Source organism: Equus asinus, chromosome 3 (assembly GCF_041296235.1).
Source record: "Equus asinus isolate D_3611 breed Donkey chromosome 3, EquAss-T2T_v2, whole genome shotgun sequence".
In the NCBI taxonomy this organism is placed as follows: Eukaryota; Metazoa; Chordata; class Mammalia; order Perissodactyla; family Equidae; genus Equus; species Equus asinus.
In genome coordinates, this window is record NC_091792.1 from 82,973,997 (window position 1) to 82,994,223 (window position 20,227).

At 48.1% G+C, this 20,227-nt stretch overlaps 1 protein-coding gene across 4 annotated transcripts in view; it reads left to right on the plus strand.

The window, feature by feature from the left end:
• TSPAN5 (tetraspanin 5) overlaps positions 1–5,446 on the plus strand; it is a 152,813-nt gene extending 147,367 nt beyond the window's left edge. For all 4 annotated transcript variants that reach the window (XM_014865081.3, XM_044766360.2, XM_070505323.1 and 1 more), the window contains 3 exons: positions 705–752; positions 849–965; positions 3,251–5,446. In XM_014865081.3, coding sequence (XP_014720567.1) covers positions 705–752; positions 849–965; positions 3,251–3,316 — 231 coding nt within the window. In that variant the 3' untranslated portion in view covers positions 3,317–5,446. The remainder of the gene's footprint in view (positions 1–704; positions 753–848; positions 966–3,250) is intronic.
• Positions 5,447–20,227: the final 14,781 nt, after the last annotated feature.

Below are 20,227 nucleotides of genomic sequence, written 5' to 3' on the forward strand. Positions count from 1 at the left end.
TCTCCGTCTGAAGGAGACTAAGAGTCAGTAAGGACCATGCTCTGAGCCCGCAGACCTCCCCCGGAGGGCCAACCTCTCCCACGGGCCCGTTTCTCCCTCCCCTGTGAGGGCAGTGCCCACTCAGGCAGCATCACGCTGGCAGCAGATATACTCTGTGCTCTGTCTCCAGCTCCTGTCCTTTCTGAAGATTCTCAGAAGCCATCACACTTTGTCTATGTAATGTGTGGTGAGGGCTTTGTTTTGTTTTTAATTAAGTAATACGTTCTCATTGAAAAACCATTTAAATAATACAGGAGTATACAGATTGGGAAGTAGATGTCCCCCTAAAAGAGTGTAAATGAAGACAGTCCTTGTGCCCTTTAACCGTGGTTTTTATCTCTGTCTCCAGTTCCCCAAACCCCATAAGCATCTCGAGGTCATCAGCGTTGACCCCCCAACCTCCTGCGTCATGGGTTCGCGATCCTTTCTGATATTTCCTGAGCCTCAGTTTTCCTCATTTGGAAAAGAAGACTCATTTTAATATCTGCTTATGAGCATTGTCATAATAATTACAAGGGATAAAAGTGTTTCACATGGTGCCTGGGACAGCTGCATGCCCAAGTACACGTTTTATTACTGACACAAAACCAGCGATCTTCTGCTGATTCCTAGCTGGGCTTTCTAACAAGACTGAATTTCACTTTTCTGTTTTCTTTCTCCATCAGGAAGATGTCATCAACACTCAGTGTGGCTATGATGCCAGGCAAAAACCAGTAAGTGGGATCTCCTCTTGTTGCTTAGCACAAAGGGTGTTGGAGGAGCTTTTGAACTTGCGTGGTGACGCTGTGCTCTCCTCTTCCCTTGTGAAGGAAGTTGATCAGCAGATTGTAATCTACACGAAAGGCTGTGTGCCCCAGTTTGAGAAGTGGTTGCAGGACAATTTAACCATCGTGGCTGGTATTTTCATAGGCATTGCATTGCTACAGGTAAGACAAGGCTCCTCTGTGGATGATGTCACAGGGAAACAGTGCCCTGGGAGAGCCCTCGCTGGGACAGGAGCTTTGCTTAATCACCTTAATGTCACAGTTTTTAAGACTCCACAGTTAGGAGGGCTGGGAAAAAGACCTAAACTACTTGGTTTGGATTTCATCAAAGCTCTGATTTTAGATGCCACTATCCTGGAATACTTTAGGAAAGCTTTTTTCCTTTTCAAGATGGAGAAGTTGATTGGGTCAGTAGTTGCCTGCTGGCATTCCAGTGTTTCCATGGCCTCACTTATACTGCACTGTGACAGCTGGGGCAGACAGGAACGATCAGAAGTAGATCCCAGTATGAAGGTTAAAGCTTTTTGGAGTTTCACAGACACGCTGTGCCCCTTGCTCTCTCTGGACCACCTTGACAAAGTGCTAGTGAGATAAGGGAGCACCCGCTTTTCCTCCTGGGCAGTCCCAAGAGCTGGGGTTTTCATCGTATGGCGACGTGATACTTTTATTGGAGGGTCACCGTGGGGCACAATGGTTGAGAGAAATTAAACACCTAAATAAATGAAAAGCCATCCCGGATTCATGGATTGGAAGACTTAGGATTATATTGTTAAGGTGGCAGTGCTCCTCAAATTGATCTATAGATTCAATGAAATCTCTGTCAAAATTCCAACTGCCTTTTTTGCAAAAAATGAAAAAGCTGATCCTAAAATTCATATGAAAATGCAGGGGACCCAGAATAGCAAAACAAACTTGAAAAAGAACAAAGTTTGGAGAATTCACACTTCTCAGTTTCAGACTTACTACAAAGCTACAGTAACCAAGACAGTACATACCGGAATAAGATTGGACATATAGATTAGTGGAATAGAATTGAAAGTCCAGAAATAAATCCATACATCTGTGGTCTGTTGATTTATGACAAGGGAACTGAGACCATTCAATAGGGAAAGAATAATCTTTTCAACAAGTGGTACTGGACTAAGTAGATATTTATATGCAAAAATGAATTTGGACCCCTGCCTCACACCATATACAAAAATTAACTCATAATAGATCAAACATCTAAATGTAAGAGCTAAAGCTATAAAACTCTTAGAAGAAAGTATAGGTGTAAATATTTGTGACCTTGGATTAGGCAGTGTTTTCTTAGCTATGACACCAAACCACAAGCAACCAAAGAAAGAGCACAGTAATGGACTTCATCAAAATTAAAAACTTCTTTGCTAAAAACAATACTATCAAGAAAGTAAAAACACAGCCCACAAAATGGGAGAAAATATTTGCAAATCATTGTATCTGATAAGGATCTAGTATCTAGAATATACAAAGAACAACTCAGTAAGAAGACAAACCCAGTTAAAAGATGGGCAAAGGATTTGAATAGACATTTCTCCAAAGAAGGTACAGATAGCTAATAATCACATGAAAAGTTGTTCAGCATCATTAGTTGTTAGGGAAATTCGAATCAAAATCATGATGAGATCCACTTCACACACATTAGGATGGATATAATTAAAAAGGAAGACAATAACAAGAGTCCACGAGGATGTGGAGAAATTGGAGCCCTTGTAGATTGCTGAAGGGAATGAAAATGATGCAGCCTCTTTGGAGAAAAGTTTGGCAGTTCCTCAGAAAGCTAAACAGAGTTACCATATGATCCCATAATTCTCCTCCTAGAGAGGTACAAAAGAATTGAAAACATATATTCAACCAAGAACTTGTACACAGATGTTCATAGCAGCACTATCATAATAGCCAAAAAATGGAAACAGTACAAATGTCCATCAACCAATGAATGGATAAACAAAATATGGTTTATCCGTATAATGGAATATTATTCAAGCCATCAAAAGGATTGAACTACTGGTACATGCTACCACATGGATGCACCTTAAAAATGTTTTGCTACATGAAAGCAAACTGACACAAAAGACCACATATTCTATGATTCCATTTATATGAAACGTCCAGAACAGGCAAATCCATTGAGACAGAGAGTAGATTATTGTTTACCAGGGCTGTAGAGATGGGAATGATTGCTAATGGGTACAGAATTTATTTTTAGGGTTATGAAAATGTTCTGGAATTAGATAGTGGTGATAGTTGCACATCCTTGTGAATATACTAAAAACCACCAAATCACACACTTTAAAAGGATGAATTTTACAGTATATGAATTATATCCCAATTTTAAAAATAAAAGAGAAATGGGATTCATTGGCTAAGGAAAAGCCTAATGAAGTTAAGAGTTTCACTGTCTCTCTCTCTTTTCCTTCCTTTCTCAGATTTTCGGGATATGCCTGGCCCAGAACTTGGTTAGTGATATTGAAGCTGTCAGGGCTAGCTGGTAGGGCCGTGCAACAGCTTCCGCAAGACACTGGACAGAGCCAGCCCCACGCCCTCCAGCGTGCCCAGCTGACTCCGCGCCACACAGACCCTACTCGCAGAGGGATCCTGCAGTCCCACCTGATGGAGCTGCCAAGAACTTGTTTGAGGGGTCAGACTGGGAAATGCTGCTCACTGACAGAATAAAAAACAAAAACCAGTATGAAAGTCATTGCGCCATGAATCTCTGCTGTAGCCATGAATTTATGGATGGTTGGATACTTACCAAAAAAGAGAAAAGGGAGGGAGGGGGCCCAGATGTTCTTGAATTTGTGGAAAACAGTCTTCTTCTCTACTTGGGTCATCGGAGGGCTGGAGAGGCAGCTATGCTCTCCATCACACCTCGAAGGGACTGCCTTCTGCTCATGGCTAAAGAAGTGCGGCTTCTCTAAAACCCAGCCCCTTCCCTGGGAGGCCGCGGGGTCTGGCATCCCTTCACTGTACATTTCAAGGACCTGTCACAACTATCATCCCAAGAAGAAGACAGCTTGTCTTTGGGTTCAGATCTTGTGATGGCATTCAGCAAGTAACTCGGGGCACGTCTGGTCCCTCCTGGAGTGTCTCCTCATAGGAACTTAACGCTTTCTGTGTGCACTGAGCAAGGGCGATGGAACGCTTCATGATGCGGACTTTTAACAGGACAGAGCTTTTTCCTGAGTAGGCCTGAGCTTTATCAATGGAATCCAAGAAGATGAGGTTAATGAAGGGCTGACAGTTGAAGACCCCCGCACCCCAGCCCACCAAACCAGTTGCTGCATTCTCTGGAAACTGGAATACTCTGGGGTTTGGTTTGGTTTCGTTTTGTTGTGGGGTTTTTTTTTTTTTTTTAAATCTCTCAAAAGTGAAAGCTATGATACAGGTTCTGTTAAATTTTAGTGTTTTCTTACTCAGCTTGAACATGATTTTTTTTTGTATAATCTCCCTGCATGACCTGTGACTCCGAATCCGCCAGCTCCTGTTCCTGCCGTCTGTCCTACAAACACTTATACAGCTCTCTGGTCGGTGTTCATTTCATAGGTCCACGGCCTCCACTGGGGTAGCGTGTCCTCCAGGTGGGAAGGGACCAGCTGTGCCATCGCAAATGCTTCCATGGACTCAGCAGCCCCTTTACCGTATCTATCCTCGTGGCCTCTTCTGCAGCCTCCCCCTCTTTCTCTGAATGGAATTAAACCCAGTTCTGAAACAGTACTGACACAATCAAAAAGCTTCTAATTGTTGTTTCTCCTTTTTCTGGTTTTAGTTTGTTTTTATTTTAAAAAAAGGAAAGAGTGCATGGCCCGAGCTCCTTCTGGTCTCCTACTGCTGACTCACCATCAGGATGGTAGCAAAGCACAAATACTCTGGAGGGGGCGTGCATTGATGGGCAAGTGTTCTGTGACACTAGGTGGGAAACCACTTCCAGGTGCTGCCACCCGCCCTGCCCCCACTCCAGGTGGGAGGGAGGAGTTTTGCCCCCAGATTTTAATCCAGTGGGTGTCTACTGGGATGACTCTCCTGGGGAGGAGATACTGGTCTGTGGAATGCTGGGAAAACCACAGGCATATTTTACGGTGATGACACATTTGCCAACACATAATTGGGCAGACAGCTAGCATACTTTGTGGAAATTTGGCAAGGTTTTCCATTTCAGCCCCATGTTGCATTGCTGTGGCTGATGAATGTGTCAGTCTGCTCAGAGAAAGAACAAAAATTCTTTGAAAATCTCATCTCCAGAGTTTGGGTGTGTGTATGACTCTGCATGTGTGTATTTTTCTATCTCTGTAGAGTTAGAGATGATCATTCCATATTCCGGCTGTAAGATTATTTCATGTCTGCCCCCTCCACAGTTGTCATTCTGTCAGGTCATTCCCACATGGAGAAGACTGGAGCTCTTCAATTGGCACTCTTGTCTTTTTTGTTTATTGCCTCATTCTCCAGTGAACTCCAGCTGACCGGTTGATTCAGCATCAGGCCAGATTCCCGCCCTTTGGCACATCCCGTGAAAGGCCAAACAGCAAGTGCAAGTGAGTTCCGAAGTTCAGTCAATCACCCTTTATTTTTTACACTCAAGAGTGGTTGTGATAAAGGCTGCCATTAATAAACTTGGTTCCACCTTACACGGAGTTATGTCTTTCTTCAGTGCTTCTCTCGTGAAATTGTGAAATTCTCTAATCCAGTGCTTCTCAAACCCGAGGTGCCTCGGAATCATCTGGATGGCTTGTTGAAACACACATGACTGTGTTGCCTCGACCCCAGCATTTCTCATTTGGTGGGTCTGGGGGGCTCGAGAATGTGCCTTTCTGACAACTTCCCAGGCGCTGCTGTTGCTCCTGGTCTTGGAAGTGCACCCGGAGAAGCAGAGCCCTGATCCGATGCGGGGGGTGGGGTAGACGGGTCCCTTGGTGCTGCTGGCCGCAGACTGCTGAGAGACGGGCAGAGCTGGGTACGTAGGAAATCTCTGGCCCTGAGGTCCCTGTGTGTTGGTCACAGGCACGTGGGGACCACGTAGACAGATCATCAGGCCTTGTGCCTAGCCATTCCGGAATGGGGAGCCAGAGCCTGTGTTTGTAAGCAGCTCTCATTGAAAATGGAATGCACAGTGAGGTTTAGGATTGGTGGACTGAGGTAAATCTTGGTAATATTCACAACCTTTGTCTAAAAAATAATTGCTAGTAGTGCCTTAGAGCAAGAACCTTAAAAGCCATTATGTGAGAAATACCGACTTAGATGTCCTTTCACTGTGAATTCTCACTGCAGAAGAAGACTTCTGTCTTGAAAACTATTAAAGGCTTTTTTCGAAGATCACATGAAAGCAAAATGTAAGGTTTGTGTAGTCTTCTCGGACCCTGACGGACACGATGGCCCAAGACTTGTTTGAGCAACAGTTTGCCTCAATCCCTTGGATATTTGAGACCAAAATGTTACTTAAGCAAATGTGTCAGTGGTGACCGGAGATCCCTGCTCCCGTTTTCCTGGCCGGGCCGTCCTGGCCGCGCAGGAGAGGCCCGCAGCTCAGCAATGAAGGGCGCTGCGTGGGCAGGACTCGGGGCTGCGGCGGCTGCTTCCCTGTGTAGAAGGCAGACCGTGGAGGATATTGAATTGGTCTTTATTTATCTCTATTGTTCCACCAGTTACCACAAACGTTTTTGCCTCTATGATTTAAAGATATCTAGTACAGTTTTGAAAGATGAACTCAGGAATTAAAAAGTGGAATTTCATGTCATGAAGCACTTGAAAAAGAAGTGCCTTTACTTTGTTTTCTTCGTCTTTCTTCTACGATGGAATAAACCTCGACTTTCTTCAGCTCTCTTCCTGCCGCAGGTCCCCTGCCTCCTCCCATCAGGCGTCTTCCGAAAAGTGTGTCTGGGCTTCTCCTTGCTGGGCAGGCGGGAGGAGTCGCGGCCCCCGCGCTCACGGGCGCCCGCTTGCGGCTGGCTGGACCCGCAGCCCTGGGGAGCGGAGGAGCCGAGCCGTGTCCTGGCTGCCCGCCGCAGCTCTGTCATTGATGCCACGAAACCCCTTCTCCGAGGAAGAGCTGGAGCCCCTCCGTGCACACTGGCCAGCAGGGTTTCGCGGCCGGCGCTCTGCAGTGAGGCCATGGCTGTTTCCAGGTGCTGCCCTCTCCAGATGAGAAGCCTAGTCTTCCAACGGGAGGGAAAGCGCAGCGTTTGCTGGAAATACACCACCTTAGGCCGTATCAGGGCGCCCCGATGAAATCTATGCATGACAACAGATGGACAAACGTATCTGCCTGCGGGCAGGGAGCAGAGAAGAGCAGCCACTCAGCAGAGACTAAAGCCATCCTTAGACTTGAGACTTTTTTTTTTGGAGGAGCTTGCATCAAAGGTTAAGTTTATAAACTTAGTTTTTAGGGCTTCTTTAATTTGAGGAATTAAATACAGCTTCCTCTGGAGTGTTCCTGCTGAGTGGTTCTCTTGTAAGCTTGGCACCAATGGGAGGATGCTTAAGTTAGTCCCCTCCTGTTGTCTATTAACCCAAACCAAACGCCTCAGGACCTGCACTGGCCAGTGCAATTTATTCCTCCACTTCTACCATCTCCCAAACGCAGAGAACCTGAAGGAAGAGCAGGTGCGTTCATGGGCTTTACACTGTGAAAATATCGTCGGAAAAGAAAGCAGTAGCTTGCGAACAACAGCGCTTTCCACGTCGTTGTCTTCACTGAATGTGTGGTCGCATTCTGTGCTGGAGAAGGCCGACTGGAGAGCCGTCGTTTAAATCTGGAACCTAGCACCATGGGTTCGTTTTCGCTCTTGCAGGGCAGCTGGTTTGAGCAGGAACGTTTTGATGGCCTGCCCTCTAGTGGTGATCATGTGGAACAATTGACTGGAGTGGGAGTGGTCCCTGCGGGGGTGGAGCCCTTGCCCTGCTCAGAGGTACTCGCGCTTTGGGGAAACTTGAGGATAGACAGCTGTGTGTTGCGTGCTTAGGGTGGGAGGGTGTTTTGTTCCTTGTACACACTCCGGAAAACGACATAGCTAGTTTTGGAAAGTTTGGGAACAAGGCTTTTAGGCTCCCTTCACTACCTCCGTTCCGGTGTTGCTGCCGGGGCTTTATAGGGTTCCGCAGCCGAGTGTGCGCACGACGAGCTGGGCCCTGTCCCCTGCCAAGACGCAGACCCGCTTTATGGAAGAGTGGTGACGGTCTGAAACTGCTGATCCGCCGGACAGGAGGCGCTGCCTCGTCAAGATGCCCCTTGGGGGGAGGGGCGCGCTGACCGTCTACACTTTCCCTGGGTGCAGCCTGCTCTCAACCGGAGCCCCAACGGTTAGTGCCCCCAAGGCCCTAGAGTGCTGATTTTCATCTCAATTCCTCTTCAAAACAAGCAACTGTCCTGAAACAGCGAATGGAACGTTCCTCTTGTTTCCTCTAAAAGCACCCATGTGAGTCACCTGGAGTTTCCTTTGATTTGAGAATCTGCAACCTTGATTTGAAAGGTGGTGAGAGAGGTAGGGTGGTGCGGTGGTCGGGGTCACTGACTATAACTGGTGTTCTAGGAGTTTGTGAGGGGTTGAATTGTGCCTTCCAAAAATTCGTATGTTGAAGTCCTAACCCCCCACACCTCAGAATGTGACCTTGTTTGGAAATGGGGTCGTTGCAGGTGTAATTAGTTAAGATGAGGTCGTGCTGGAGTAGGGTGGGTCTTACAAAAAGGGGAATTTGGACACAGGCGCGCGCGCAGGGAGAAGGCCATGTGAACACGAACGCGGAGATGGGTGATGCGTCTGCAGGCCGAGCAATGCCAGAGACGCCAACACAGCCCCGGGGCCGGGAAGGAGGCACAAAGCGTCCCCTTCAGAGCCCCCCCCCCCAAGGATAGCCCTGCCCACGCCTGGATTTGGGCCTTTACTCTCAAGAATTGTGAGAATGAATTCCGCGGTTTCAGCCGCCGCTGTGTGGTACTTTGTCCCGGCAGCGCTGGAGAGGTCACGGCCTGCAGCAGGTTCCCTGGCTGGACAGGGCAGGTGGCTCCGAGGCCGCGCGGCTCCTGGCTGCGGGGTGGGTATTGCGCATGCGCCCCTCACCAGGGAGTGGAGGCTCCCTGCCCTCTGGATCTGCTCTAAGCTCTTGAACGCAGTCTTGACACGTTGTCCGGGACATTTTGAAAGTAAGGCATGCTTTATTAGGCTATGATTGAAAAAGGTGGTGCTGCGATCTGTATTTATTTGAAGTAAATCTTACATACGACTTGTTAGGGTGATTAAAGTCTTATGAATAAAATAGCCGTATTTGCAGGATGTGTGTTTCCTTGAGTCTTGTTGCCTGGTGCCCAAATAGCCCGCTAGCTCCCGGCTCCCTGCTGCGAGCCTGTCTGTCCGCTGCGGGGACGGGTCGCACTTACTGGAAGCTCATCGTGTGCCGGGCCCTGTGCTGGCAGCGCTCTGCGTCCATTTTTGAGGAAATGTGAAGTAAAGGGGAGAAAGCCCCGCCAGGCGCGGAAAGTTTAGGCTCCCTAGAGAGCTAAGCTGACGTCTTCGGAGGCGGCAGCTAAGGTAGGAAAACCCCCTGGAGTGGAAGGAGGGCTGAGCAGGAAGAGAGGCTTGGCCTGGGCCCTGGGGAGAGAGGGGAACGCATTCCAGGCAGGGGAGGCCCCAGGCCTTCTAGACTGTAGTAGCACAGGGAAGAGCTGCTGAGCAGAAGGTCCAGTACAGAGAGTCCTGCAGCGGTGGCCGCGACCCTGGCGCGTGTAGGCCCTCAGAAACGGGCTGAAGGATTGGTTCGTAAGTGAGTGAGCAGTAGCCACCTCATTCTGGAATGAGGAGGTGATGGAGGCAAAGTGGAACTTTTGGTAAAGCTGGACAGTGCCTGCAGGTACTAAACCACTGCCATTTGATAGGACTGTTTTAAAAATCATTCCAAAAAGTTTGCCAGAATTGTCTATCAAAGGATTTTGCGGAAGGCAAATAGACTAACAGTTGCAACGCCCCATGCCCTCTCGGAAGTCACTGCAACTTTACAAACCCGCCAATCCGATGGCCTTAGAGCCTCGCGGGGCGGCAGGGCAGACGTTTTCTTCTTGCTCTAGAACCCAACTGTCGCCTCCATCTAGTCCCACTGTCCCTGTGAAGTTTCTATGCATGACCTGGGAGCTGGCAGGGAGACCACTAACACGTTGCGGGGGGGCATTGCATTGACGCAGGTGGAGGCTGGAGGTGGCAATCTTGCTCTTTTTCAGCTGAAGCCAGGCCTCGCAGTAGAGCAGTAGTTCTCAGCAACAGATGCACGTGAGAATCACCTGGGAGCATCAAAAAAGCCAAACCAAACCCAAAACCCAAAAAACCCACTATGCAGCCCGTCTGCACTCCCCTCTTTTAAGCTCGCAGGTAATTCTAATGTGCCACCAGGGTTTCTCACACTTTACTGTACATGACTCTCCTGGGTCACCTTAACTCACCTGAAATCACCTGGGTCTGATGTAGCGGGTCTCGAGTGGGGCTGAGAGGCCACGGCTGCAGCAGACTGCAGGTGGCACTGATGTCATCTGCAGACCCCACTCTGAGAGGCAAGGACAAGCCCAGGGAGGCCTTGTTTAGAGCTGAACAAAACTAATGCCTTAGGGGCTGGCCCGGTGGACGAGTGGTTAAGTTCACGTGCTCCGCTGCAGGCGGCCCAGTGTTTCATTGGTTCGAATCCTGGTCACGGACATGGCACTGCTCATCAAACCATGCTGAGGCAGCGTCCCACATGCCACAACTAGAAGGACCCACAATGAATAATATACAACTATGTACCAGGGGCCTTTGGGGAGAAAAAGGAAAAAAATAAAATCTTTAAAAAAAACAAAACAAAACAAAACTAATACCTTATCACTGACATTTCTAGGTGGTATCTACTAAGTTGAAATTTTCAAGTCTGGGAATAAAAATACAGGGGGGTGGTAAATAGGTAATTTCTGTATGTTTGTTAAATACCTTTTATTCTGATTACAAAAGAAAAACGTCAATGCAGAAAACACAGAAAAAGAAATAACATTTTCACCATCTAGAGGTCTAGTCTGGTACTATATTAGTGTGTTTCTCTCCATTACTTTTTTTGTTTGTTTTAAATTGAGCAATGCTGTTCATACTGTTTTGTAGTCTGCTTTTTTCAAAACAGAACATTTTCAGTATCAGTGAATACTTTATAAAATAAAAATATGGTCACATAGTATTGGATTGTATAGATCATGGGTTCTCACAACGTGGGCCAGGGACCTTTGGGGTCTCTGAGTCCTTCTCACAGTTCACAAGGTCATGGTTCTTTCATACGACCACTGAGACCTCATTTTCTTGTCGTCATTCCTGCTGAGAGTACAGTGGAGTTTCTCAGAGACGAGACGACGTGGTGACGTCCTCACGCTGCCGGTACTGGAATGTGTGCTTTTTATTCTGTGTTGTAACCGTTTCTCCTTTTTAATTTCTAATATAGTAAATATTTGTAGAAACTACCCACATAAACAAAAGCACTTCAGGAGCCTCAACCATTCAGTAAAGGGATCCTGAGACAAAAACGTTGGGAACTGCTGGTGTGTATCAACTGTAACTTAATCAATCCAGCAGGATTAGAAATTTAGGCTCTTCCCAATTTGTAAAGTTGCAGAGAACTTTCTGATACATGTCTTATATTTTGCACATAGATTCTTAAGAGTGGAATGATTGGATCAAACGATTAAAGACATCTGATTTGTGACACCTGTACGGTTAAGGTGTATTTAAAGCTGTGCAAAATTAATACCTTATCCTTGACATTTAAATTTTAAAATGGAGATTGTTAATTTTGTCAAGGTTTGCACCCAAAGTCAAAAGAGGTAGAATCTTATTAATGCCTTAATGCTCCAGATTAGCATTTTTGTTAACCTAATAAAAGTATTAGGATGCCAGTTACTCCACAAAGCAGAATGTGTCATGATGGAGGGACAAACCGAATTACTGTGGAGAAGTTAGAAGGCAGAGCCGCCCTCTCTGCACCCCCCGGAGTGGGCAAGCGTGAATAAGAAGATGACTCTCCAGGGTGTGTGAGGCCTTTGTAGGAAAGATCGTCTCAGGGCCTCTGGCTTCAAGTCCTAGTTTAATTTCTACGGATGCTCTCAGTGCTCCCTTGAACAACTGCTGATGCTGCCTCTCAACACATGTTTATGGAGCCTCGCATATATCAAACATTCTACTAATTTCTAGGGTGAGAGAGGGAAGAGAGGGATTAAAACATACAAAGAGTAAGACAGGGCTCACTCATTCCGCCACAGGGCAGAGGAAAGGCTTTAGGAGATGTTATCCTGTATGGACTCCAGTGTGGAAAGAATGAGGGTCAAACTAGACACTGATGCGTATCCCTTAGTGCCTCGGTCCCTGTGAAGACTCTAGGAGGCTGGTCACCCGCCATACCTAAAGGATTTTGTGCAATGAGTGAATCAGTGAAAAAGCCCTTCTTGTGGTGTGGCCTCAGATGCACAGACGAGTCACTGTCCCCCGTCTTCACGCCCTCCCTTGTAAGATGCGCATGGTACTGCCTACACCATGGGGTTCTTGCAAAGATGAAAAGGGTAGAAATACTCTTCGGCCCCCAACCCTATTCATGCCTCAGACCTCACCCAGAACGGCTTTCTCAGGGAGGTCCTCTCAGAACTCAGCCCCTCTCCACTCCACCAAGCTGTGCTCCTGTGACATTCTCTTTTGAAGAACTCGTCACACTTGAACTAACTTGAGTGGCGTCTTTTTCCATGGAATTGCCTGTGGTGTTAACTCTCTGTCTCCAGCACCCAGCCCAGGCTGCTCCTTTGAGCATGTCAGAAGAGAGTGAGAATAACCTTCTTCCTGGATGGAGAGTACAGCTCACCTGAAGGATGGACTTCTATTTTGTAAAGTAGAACTCTCTCTACTTCCCCGTAAGATGGTTTTTTCAAAGATGAACTGACCCTGGAAGCTGTCAGCCACATCTGGATGAGCTCAGACCTGTGTCCTGAGTACAGCAAATGCCTAACCCTCCTGGGTGTCTCCATCTCCCCCGGGCCCCCAATCCCATTTAACTATCAAACAGGGAAGGCGAATGCGGGTGCACAGTCAACCTTGGAAGGAATTATTTTGCTGATAAGTTCTGAGTTTCTCCCAGGCTTGAAGGATTTCTGAACCAACCGTTTCTTTGAATGGCTATGTTGCCAAGACGTGGGACCAAGTTTAAGCTAAGATTGTGGGCTTGCCAGATTGAAGTGAGATTCTCATGAATCGCATGAGTTTAGGTCCACATGGTAGCAGGAGCGTACGCGCTGGACTAGATGGCTACCCTTCAGGTGTTCTGCAGGGGAAAGGGAGACCAGCCTTTCCAAGACAAGAGGAAGTCATGAGTCATCATGTGTGAAGGCTGTAAGGACCCAGAGAAAGATAAAGGAGAAGGCTACGTGCTTACCAGGGGTACAGCCCTGCCCTTTGCCTTCTCTAGGAGCTCAAGGCCCCAGACTATTGGTAAGAGGCTTGCGATGTCTGGGCTTTTCATCAGGGGGCTGGGGACAGGATGTGGTGGGGGATGGTTTTATCTGAGGCTGTGCCCAGTAAGACTGAGCAGGCATGAGTGTATCCCTATGATTTCCCCAGAGGGTGTGTCAAGCAGAATTCCAGGTAGCTTAGGGCAGCAGAAGGGTCTGACTATTCTGGGAGATAAAGTCTAACTTACACCACACCTGGAGTTGCGTAGCTCAAGAAGTCTGCTTGCTCTACGTGCGGTGGTTTACTTGGCAAGTGATAATTGGCCCCTTGGTCAGAACTCAGTGGCCTCACAAAGGATGGAAGCTGAATAATATTCCTGGGGTACTGATGCAGCAAGTGGCCGCCTGCTTGTCCAAAGGGGAAGATGGCCTTTTGCTTTGACCAGGTCGGGCTGTCTCTGAGGACTTCCAGGAGAGTTCGATGTCTTGGTTCTAATAGGCCAATGCTTCCCACTCTGGCTGCAGGAGAAAGTCCCCTCTGGAGCTTTAAAGAATTCAGATGCCCAGGCTCCAGCTCCAGAGGGTTGATTCTCTAACTTCTGTTTGTCTGTTTGTTTTAGGAGGTCTGCTGTTGGTGTCTCCTGGGGACCCTGATGGGACACAACAGTGTGTGAGCTCAGGAAGTGCTGAAGGGCAGCACTGCAGGCTGAGGGGCTCAGTTTGTTTCTGGAGCATCCCCTGTAGTCGAGGCTCAGCTGGAACGAGGACCTGCCCACTAGACGTCTCCTCCTCAAGATCCCCTAAGCACCTCACACCCAACACATCAAAGCCAGCTCATTGTTCTTTCACAGGAACCTACTTCTCCTCCTTTGTTCCTCTTCTCAGTTAACATCACCACTGTCTTCTGCCCAGTCACCCAACTCAGACGCTTCAGAATCATCTTTGATTCCAATCTCCAACCCGCAAATGTATCTCAGACCTTTTCTCTCTCTCTAGTCCTCATTTAATCATTGAGATCTGGGAAGGCTCTGAGATTTCACCCTCCTTGCAGGCTAACAAGTTAGCCTGCCACAGTCTCGCCGATGCCGCAAGGAGGCTTGACACTCCTGGGTCAGAGACAGAGGACTTGATTACTCCCAGCCCTGCAGGTGGCACGAGTTTCATGTTTGCAGTAGTTTTTCTTGCACCTAGTCCCAAGGAGGACAGTGACTCAGAGGGATACTACCTACACAGTGGGCTTCTGGCCCAGCTGAGGAAGCCTGAGCTTAGGAAACCCTCAGTCTTAGACAGCAATCCTGGCCGACCCCTGCCCTGAGGATGCATTATCTTTATCACCCTGCACAGTACAAAAACCTGCCCTCTGCCCCCAGAGGGAGACAGGATCTCTGTCTCACAAAGCTGTTTGCTCTGTAAACGTCCTTGACGAGAGAGTTTGAGACAGACGCTGTCTCTTCACAGAAGAATAGAGACACAAGACACCCACGGAGAGTTGTCTCCCGATGTTAGGAACTCATCACAATTCCCCTGCTATTAGTCTTTCTCTCTTCTATTGGCAAGAGTTCTGGTTCTAGAACAAAACACAAAGCAAATGCCTATCCTCTGTTTAAAGGCTGGTTTTTCATACATGATAAAAAGTTAAAATGTCTAAGGTGGCCTCTGCATCTGGTCTGCTCTATCTTTCCTGCCTTATCTCTTGCTTCCACCCATCTTTCACGTGTGCCCTCTGCCCAAGGATGCCCAGGGAGCCCAGAGTCATCTCCACAGAACCCCTGTACTGTTGGTACCTCGGTTAACACCCTTGCTTGTCTGCTTAATAGAATAGATTAATATGTTTCTCATCTCCTCCCTCAATGGACCATGTCTATCTTCTCGTTCTAGCCATAGCCCCACTATGGGGCCTGAGGTACACAGCAAGTGCTTAATAAATCCTTATGTAGTGAGGAAGGCTGCTAGGTCAGCAACTCAGGTCATCTGGGGTTTTTCTGAACGTTGAAGGTTAAAGCTCGTAGCCCCAGTCGTTTTGTCTTTGTGAGCTCTGTGGCCATGGCCCATAAGCAGAACAAGCTGTTCCAGGAGGTTTTGATGCTTTAATGACTAGCCTTGTGAATCATGATTTCATTCTGCTCCAAATAACAGAAACCCTTGCTCTAGGGGTTTGTGTGTCTCATGTGCTGTCTGGGGTTTCTCAGTGTGGGCCTGGCCCTCCAGTGCATCGATGCTACTGAGGACCCAGGCTCTTTTCACCTTTCTGCTCCACTGTCTTTAACGTGCAGGCCTTCATCCTCCTGACCCTCCTGTTTGTACCTCTTGGTTGCAAGAGGGCTGCTGTGCTTCCAGGGCCCATATCAACATCTGAGGCAGGAAAAAGTGAAGGGCAAAGGCCTAAGGCCTTCTAGCCTTTTTATGCACCAAGGGATGCCCTTCCTGGGGACTTCCATAGAACTGTAATGCCAGGTGGAAAGCTGGGAAATTGGAGTTTTTAAACCTTGGCACGTTGTTCCCCTGAATGAAATTGGGGTTCTTTTAACAAGGAAGAAGAGGGAGCTGGATCCTGGATAAATAACTCACAGCATCTGCCAGAGACAAAATGTCTTTTTATTCTTTATCTGTTGTCCTACCAGCGTGGCCCTCGCCCAGGCCCGCTGGCCTCCACGCCCTGGCTTTGCAGACGTTCGCACGGTAGGGCTCTCCTGAGTTGTGACTGGTTTCTCCTCCCTCTTGCTTCTCATTTTCTCAGAAACTGGAGGCATGTTTCTTTGTCTGTCTGGGTCTCTTATTGATAAGATATTCCACTTCCAACACGGCAGAGATTTGGGGAGCTCTGGTGTTTTTTTGGTCCGGGTTAGTCACCTCCAGAGAAAAGGTGTGACAACTGTTCCCGAGCTGTTGCATATTTTCGCTCCTGGTCTGTGCGATCCTCGGTGGTCTGAGGCACGGAGAGTTACCACCCTTGGGGCTTACCCACTCTGGGGTATGTGGGAACATGCTTTCCTTGGTACGCGATGTCAGTGAAGCCTTTAGGAGCAGGGTCTTCCTCTTCCCGGGGAGCTTGGCTGAGAGTGGATGGAAATTCCTGACTGTATGAGCCATTTAAAAGGAGGAGACTCATTTCTGAGGGGTTGGCTGTAGAGGAAATTGTGGCTGACCGGTTATCCTGGGAGTTGGCAAGGGCTGGAATTCTCCACAGGGAGACCTCCTCAATGCAGAGTGTAATAAGCTTGGGCTAGCAGGGCCCCCCCATTGCCTAAGAGCTCCTGACTCATGGGATAAAAGGGATGGCGAGGCTACTTTTGGCCTCAGGAGAAGGGCTGCATTCCTGACCCAGCTACGAAGGGACTTTCTAAATTCCTGCAGTCACCACAGGGCGCTGCTGGCCCTCTGAGGGGACAGGAAGGTCAGCACCAGCACCCTCCTGTTAGCAGGATCGAGGGGGTGCAGGCTGGGCATGGCCTGCAGCTGTCCATGTCCCTCAGAATGTCAAGCCTTTTCTCTGAGGGGATAAAAACAGTGCAAGTTTGCACACAGGGCTTTTCCCATAGTGCTGCTTCTCTCCCCCAAAACTCGCTCCCCTTACTCCTGCTCTGGAAGCAGGCCGACTGCGCGTGAGGGTCACAGACACACAGGCCTCCAGGGGCTGTGGAACTCAGGGGGCCGGGGAGGCGGGCCAGGGGGCCTCTGACAGGCTGGAGATGCTTGCCCTGCTAAGGGGGCCACAGCCACACGCTGCTCTCTTGGAGTGCAGTCCCCGACTGCTAGATCTCCCCATTTTAGAAGAAAAGTCAGAGAACTAGATTTTTATGCAAAGCCATCCAAATTTTAAATGTTTACAGGGTGTTCATTCCCCCCACCCCCTTTCCTTTTTTTTCCAAAATACCATGTGGACCAAACAAGCTGTCTGAGGGCCCTCAGTTTGCCATCTCTGGGCTGCAGAAGAAGGAAGGGGTTAGCACATGAGAGTGTTAGATGAGGACTCTCGAAGCAGAGGCGCTCCCTCTCCGCGGGAGTGGCGCCAGAGGGTGGCGGTGGTTCGCAGGCCCGGTCAGACGTGCCAAAGCGCTGGTAGCGGCTGACGACAGTGCTGAGGCAGTTAGACTCCAGGCAGCTGAACAGCAGCTCCAGGGGTGCTTCCGGGGTGTTTGCGTTTCCTTTTAGGAGGCGTGCTCCGGGCCATTTGCCAAGGCGGGGGTGTTGGTAAACAGTGAGTGAGTGTAACTGATTTAACGCCTGGATGCCCAGGAGTGGGTGCTGCCACCCGGCCCTTGCGACCCCTCCTCCGTCTTGCGGTGGGTCCCCTTAGGAGACTAGAGAGGGCTTGGCAGGAGCAGAGTGTCAAGGAGGTGAGGAAAGTGTGGGTGGATCAGGAAGAGTGCAAAGAGGCTACAGTGAGAAATTGATAAGCATCCCTGAAGAAGGGAGCGGGGCTTTTGATTTAGGCTTAGGGGCAGAAAGGAGAGGCGTCGACAGGTCAGATAGTGTTTAGTTGAGGAACTACCCTAGCAGCTGCAGATGCTCACAACTTAGTATTTGGGGTTTGTTTCCCAAAACACAAAATACATTTTTAATGTCTAGCTGTGGGAAAATGGTTAAGTAAGTTATGGTACATCCATATAATTGAAGAATATAAAGTCATTAAAAATGAAGTTTATGAAATAAAGTTCTTGGTAATGTGGAAAAACGCTTATGTGTAAGTGGGGAGAAGAGGATGTAGCTACACGTGGTGTAATACTTCAACTATGTCAAACACGCACACAGGGCAGCTGCCGTGGGAGAGCATGCCAGAGCGTCATTCTGAGACTGCATCAGACATTAGTCACAGGTTCTCAAAGGCTGCCTTTTACAGAGAAGGGACTGCCAGATTCAAACACCCCCAAGGACGGTAATCTCTCCTTTCTTAGGAGTGCACATGTTGCTCCCACTTCTCGTGGTTCCGGGGAAGGCGCAGCATCTCACCATCACCCCGACGGGGGCAGTGGGGTGGCGAGAGAGGGGAAGCAGAGGATTCAGCAGGCCTAACTGTGAGGTTCTGAAGCACGACGGTCACTCGGGGGGGTCACTTCCTCTTACTCCTGCTGGGCAGTGGGGGTGAGGGGTGTGGGTGGAAAGAGTGGAGTATGAGTCATTAGCGCCGCCTCTACTTTTCTTACCTGCACAAAAAAGTCAGTCCTTTTAGGAGAAGCATCACGGGGAGTGGGTTGCATTCTAGAACCTTAAAAAAGGGAGGCTGAAGTAATTGTCTACTGAAGGTTGGCGCCAATAAAAATTAGGGACTATTATGGGTTCCTGCAGAGATGGGACGAAATCAAAGTGACTCTGGTTAATGTTTCCTCCCCATTGCTCACCCTGATTAGGGGGCGTTGCAGCTCTTTGTCTTCTGGTTTGGCTAGCAATCTACATGCCTTTCCATTATCTCAGAGTGGCATTCAACCCTCCCCTCCTTCACAGCATCTAAGCCACCATAGGTATTTGATGTACCTATGCCAGACATGGGGAGGGACCGAGCACCAAGATGCTGAGCAGAATATCCCTGAAGAGAGGACAAGGTCAGAGGTGGCTGACCTCTGGTCCTGGCGGTGCCGCGAAGCTGACCTTGGAAGAACAGTGTGAGCTGTCCTTGGAGGAGAGGGGCTTTTCATGGGCGTGCGTGGACACCCACAGGCAGGCACGCAGCCAGCTTCCCGCAGGCTTGGCTCCCTTCCTACACGGCAGTTCCTTAAAAACAAACCAACCCACAAAAACATAATTTGGCTAGAGAGGAGGCCTATTTTAAAGTAGGTGTGGCTATAAAATTCAAAGTGGGCATTCATATAGGAATTTATTTTTGTGAGTAATCTGAGGGTACAGACCGAGTCTCCTTCCTTCAGGATTCTTTAGGATTTCTGGGATCAAGGAATAACAAAATATCTACTGCAATAGTAAGTAATGTCTCTTAATTATACTTGAAAATAAATTACATATATTTTTTAAAGATCTATTGTTACATTTAAAGTTTATATACTGGAAGTCTGGGTTAAGGCTTTAAAATTTTTTCTAAGACAACAAAAATCTAATAAAGACCTTTAAAAATATTTAATTAAAAGAAATTCCAAACCTGACTCTAAGAGGCTTCACAAAATGACAGGACTAGGCTTTACACTTTCTTGATGAAGATAAAAAAAACTCTAGCTAGTTACTTTCTTTAAAAACCTAATCCCGAATGAGAAAAGTCTCTCTACACATGCCCTTTGTAGGTGACCAACACCAACTAAACACCATGAAGTGCTACACGCCACTGGATGTGGTTTTAACTCTACGTGGTTAAGCAGACTAAAGTAAGACAGCACATGTGCTCACCAGCCAGACCACGGCCGCCGAGCCACAGGCAAGTCCCAGGAACGTGTTCTGAGGTGGGGCAAAGGTGAGAGCCAAGTTTGCTTTTTAGGCTGTAGATGTGGAGGGCATTTGCTTCCAGTCGCTTCCCACCTGAGCCCCCGCTGCCCCATCTCAGCCACCCTGCTTGCTCCAGTCGTCCTCCCTGAGAGTGGCACCGACTACGTGGGACCAGAGGAACCACTGGTCGCTGTGAGCAGAGGGCACTGCTCTTGACATCATCTTGACCCCTCTGTGTGCTTAGGAGGTGGGAGACACTCCATTTCTCTCTGACAAATGTGACATCAGTTGGTAGGAAAACCAGGGACCAAGGGAACAAATGTCAGGAGAACCACACACATCAGTACCTACCTGGCTTAAGGTCGGTCGGATTGTCATTGGTTCCAGTATATAAATGGTCACTATATTAAGTTCCTTATCCAAGGTTATAAATAGTCAGGTGTGTATTATCTTTTGAAATGTTATTAGATGAGAATCTCTGTGGCCACAGCTAAAAAGTTTTGTTTTGTTTTCTGGGAAGAAACACAATGAGGATAAGGAAATAGATAATGGACTTTTAAGAGTCAGCTACGAAGGGAAGAATAAGAAATGAGACAAACTTAGAAAGGAGCATAAATTC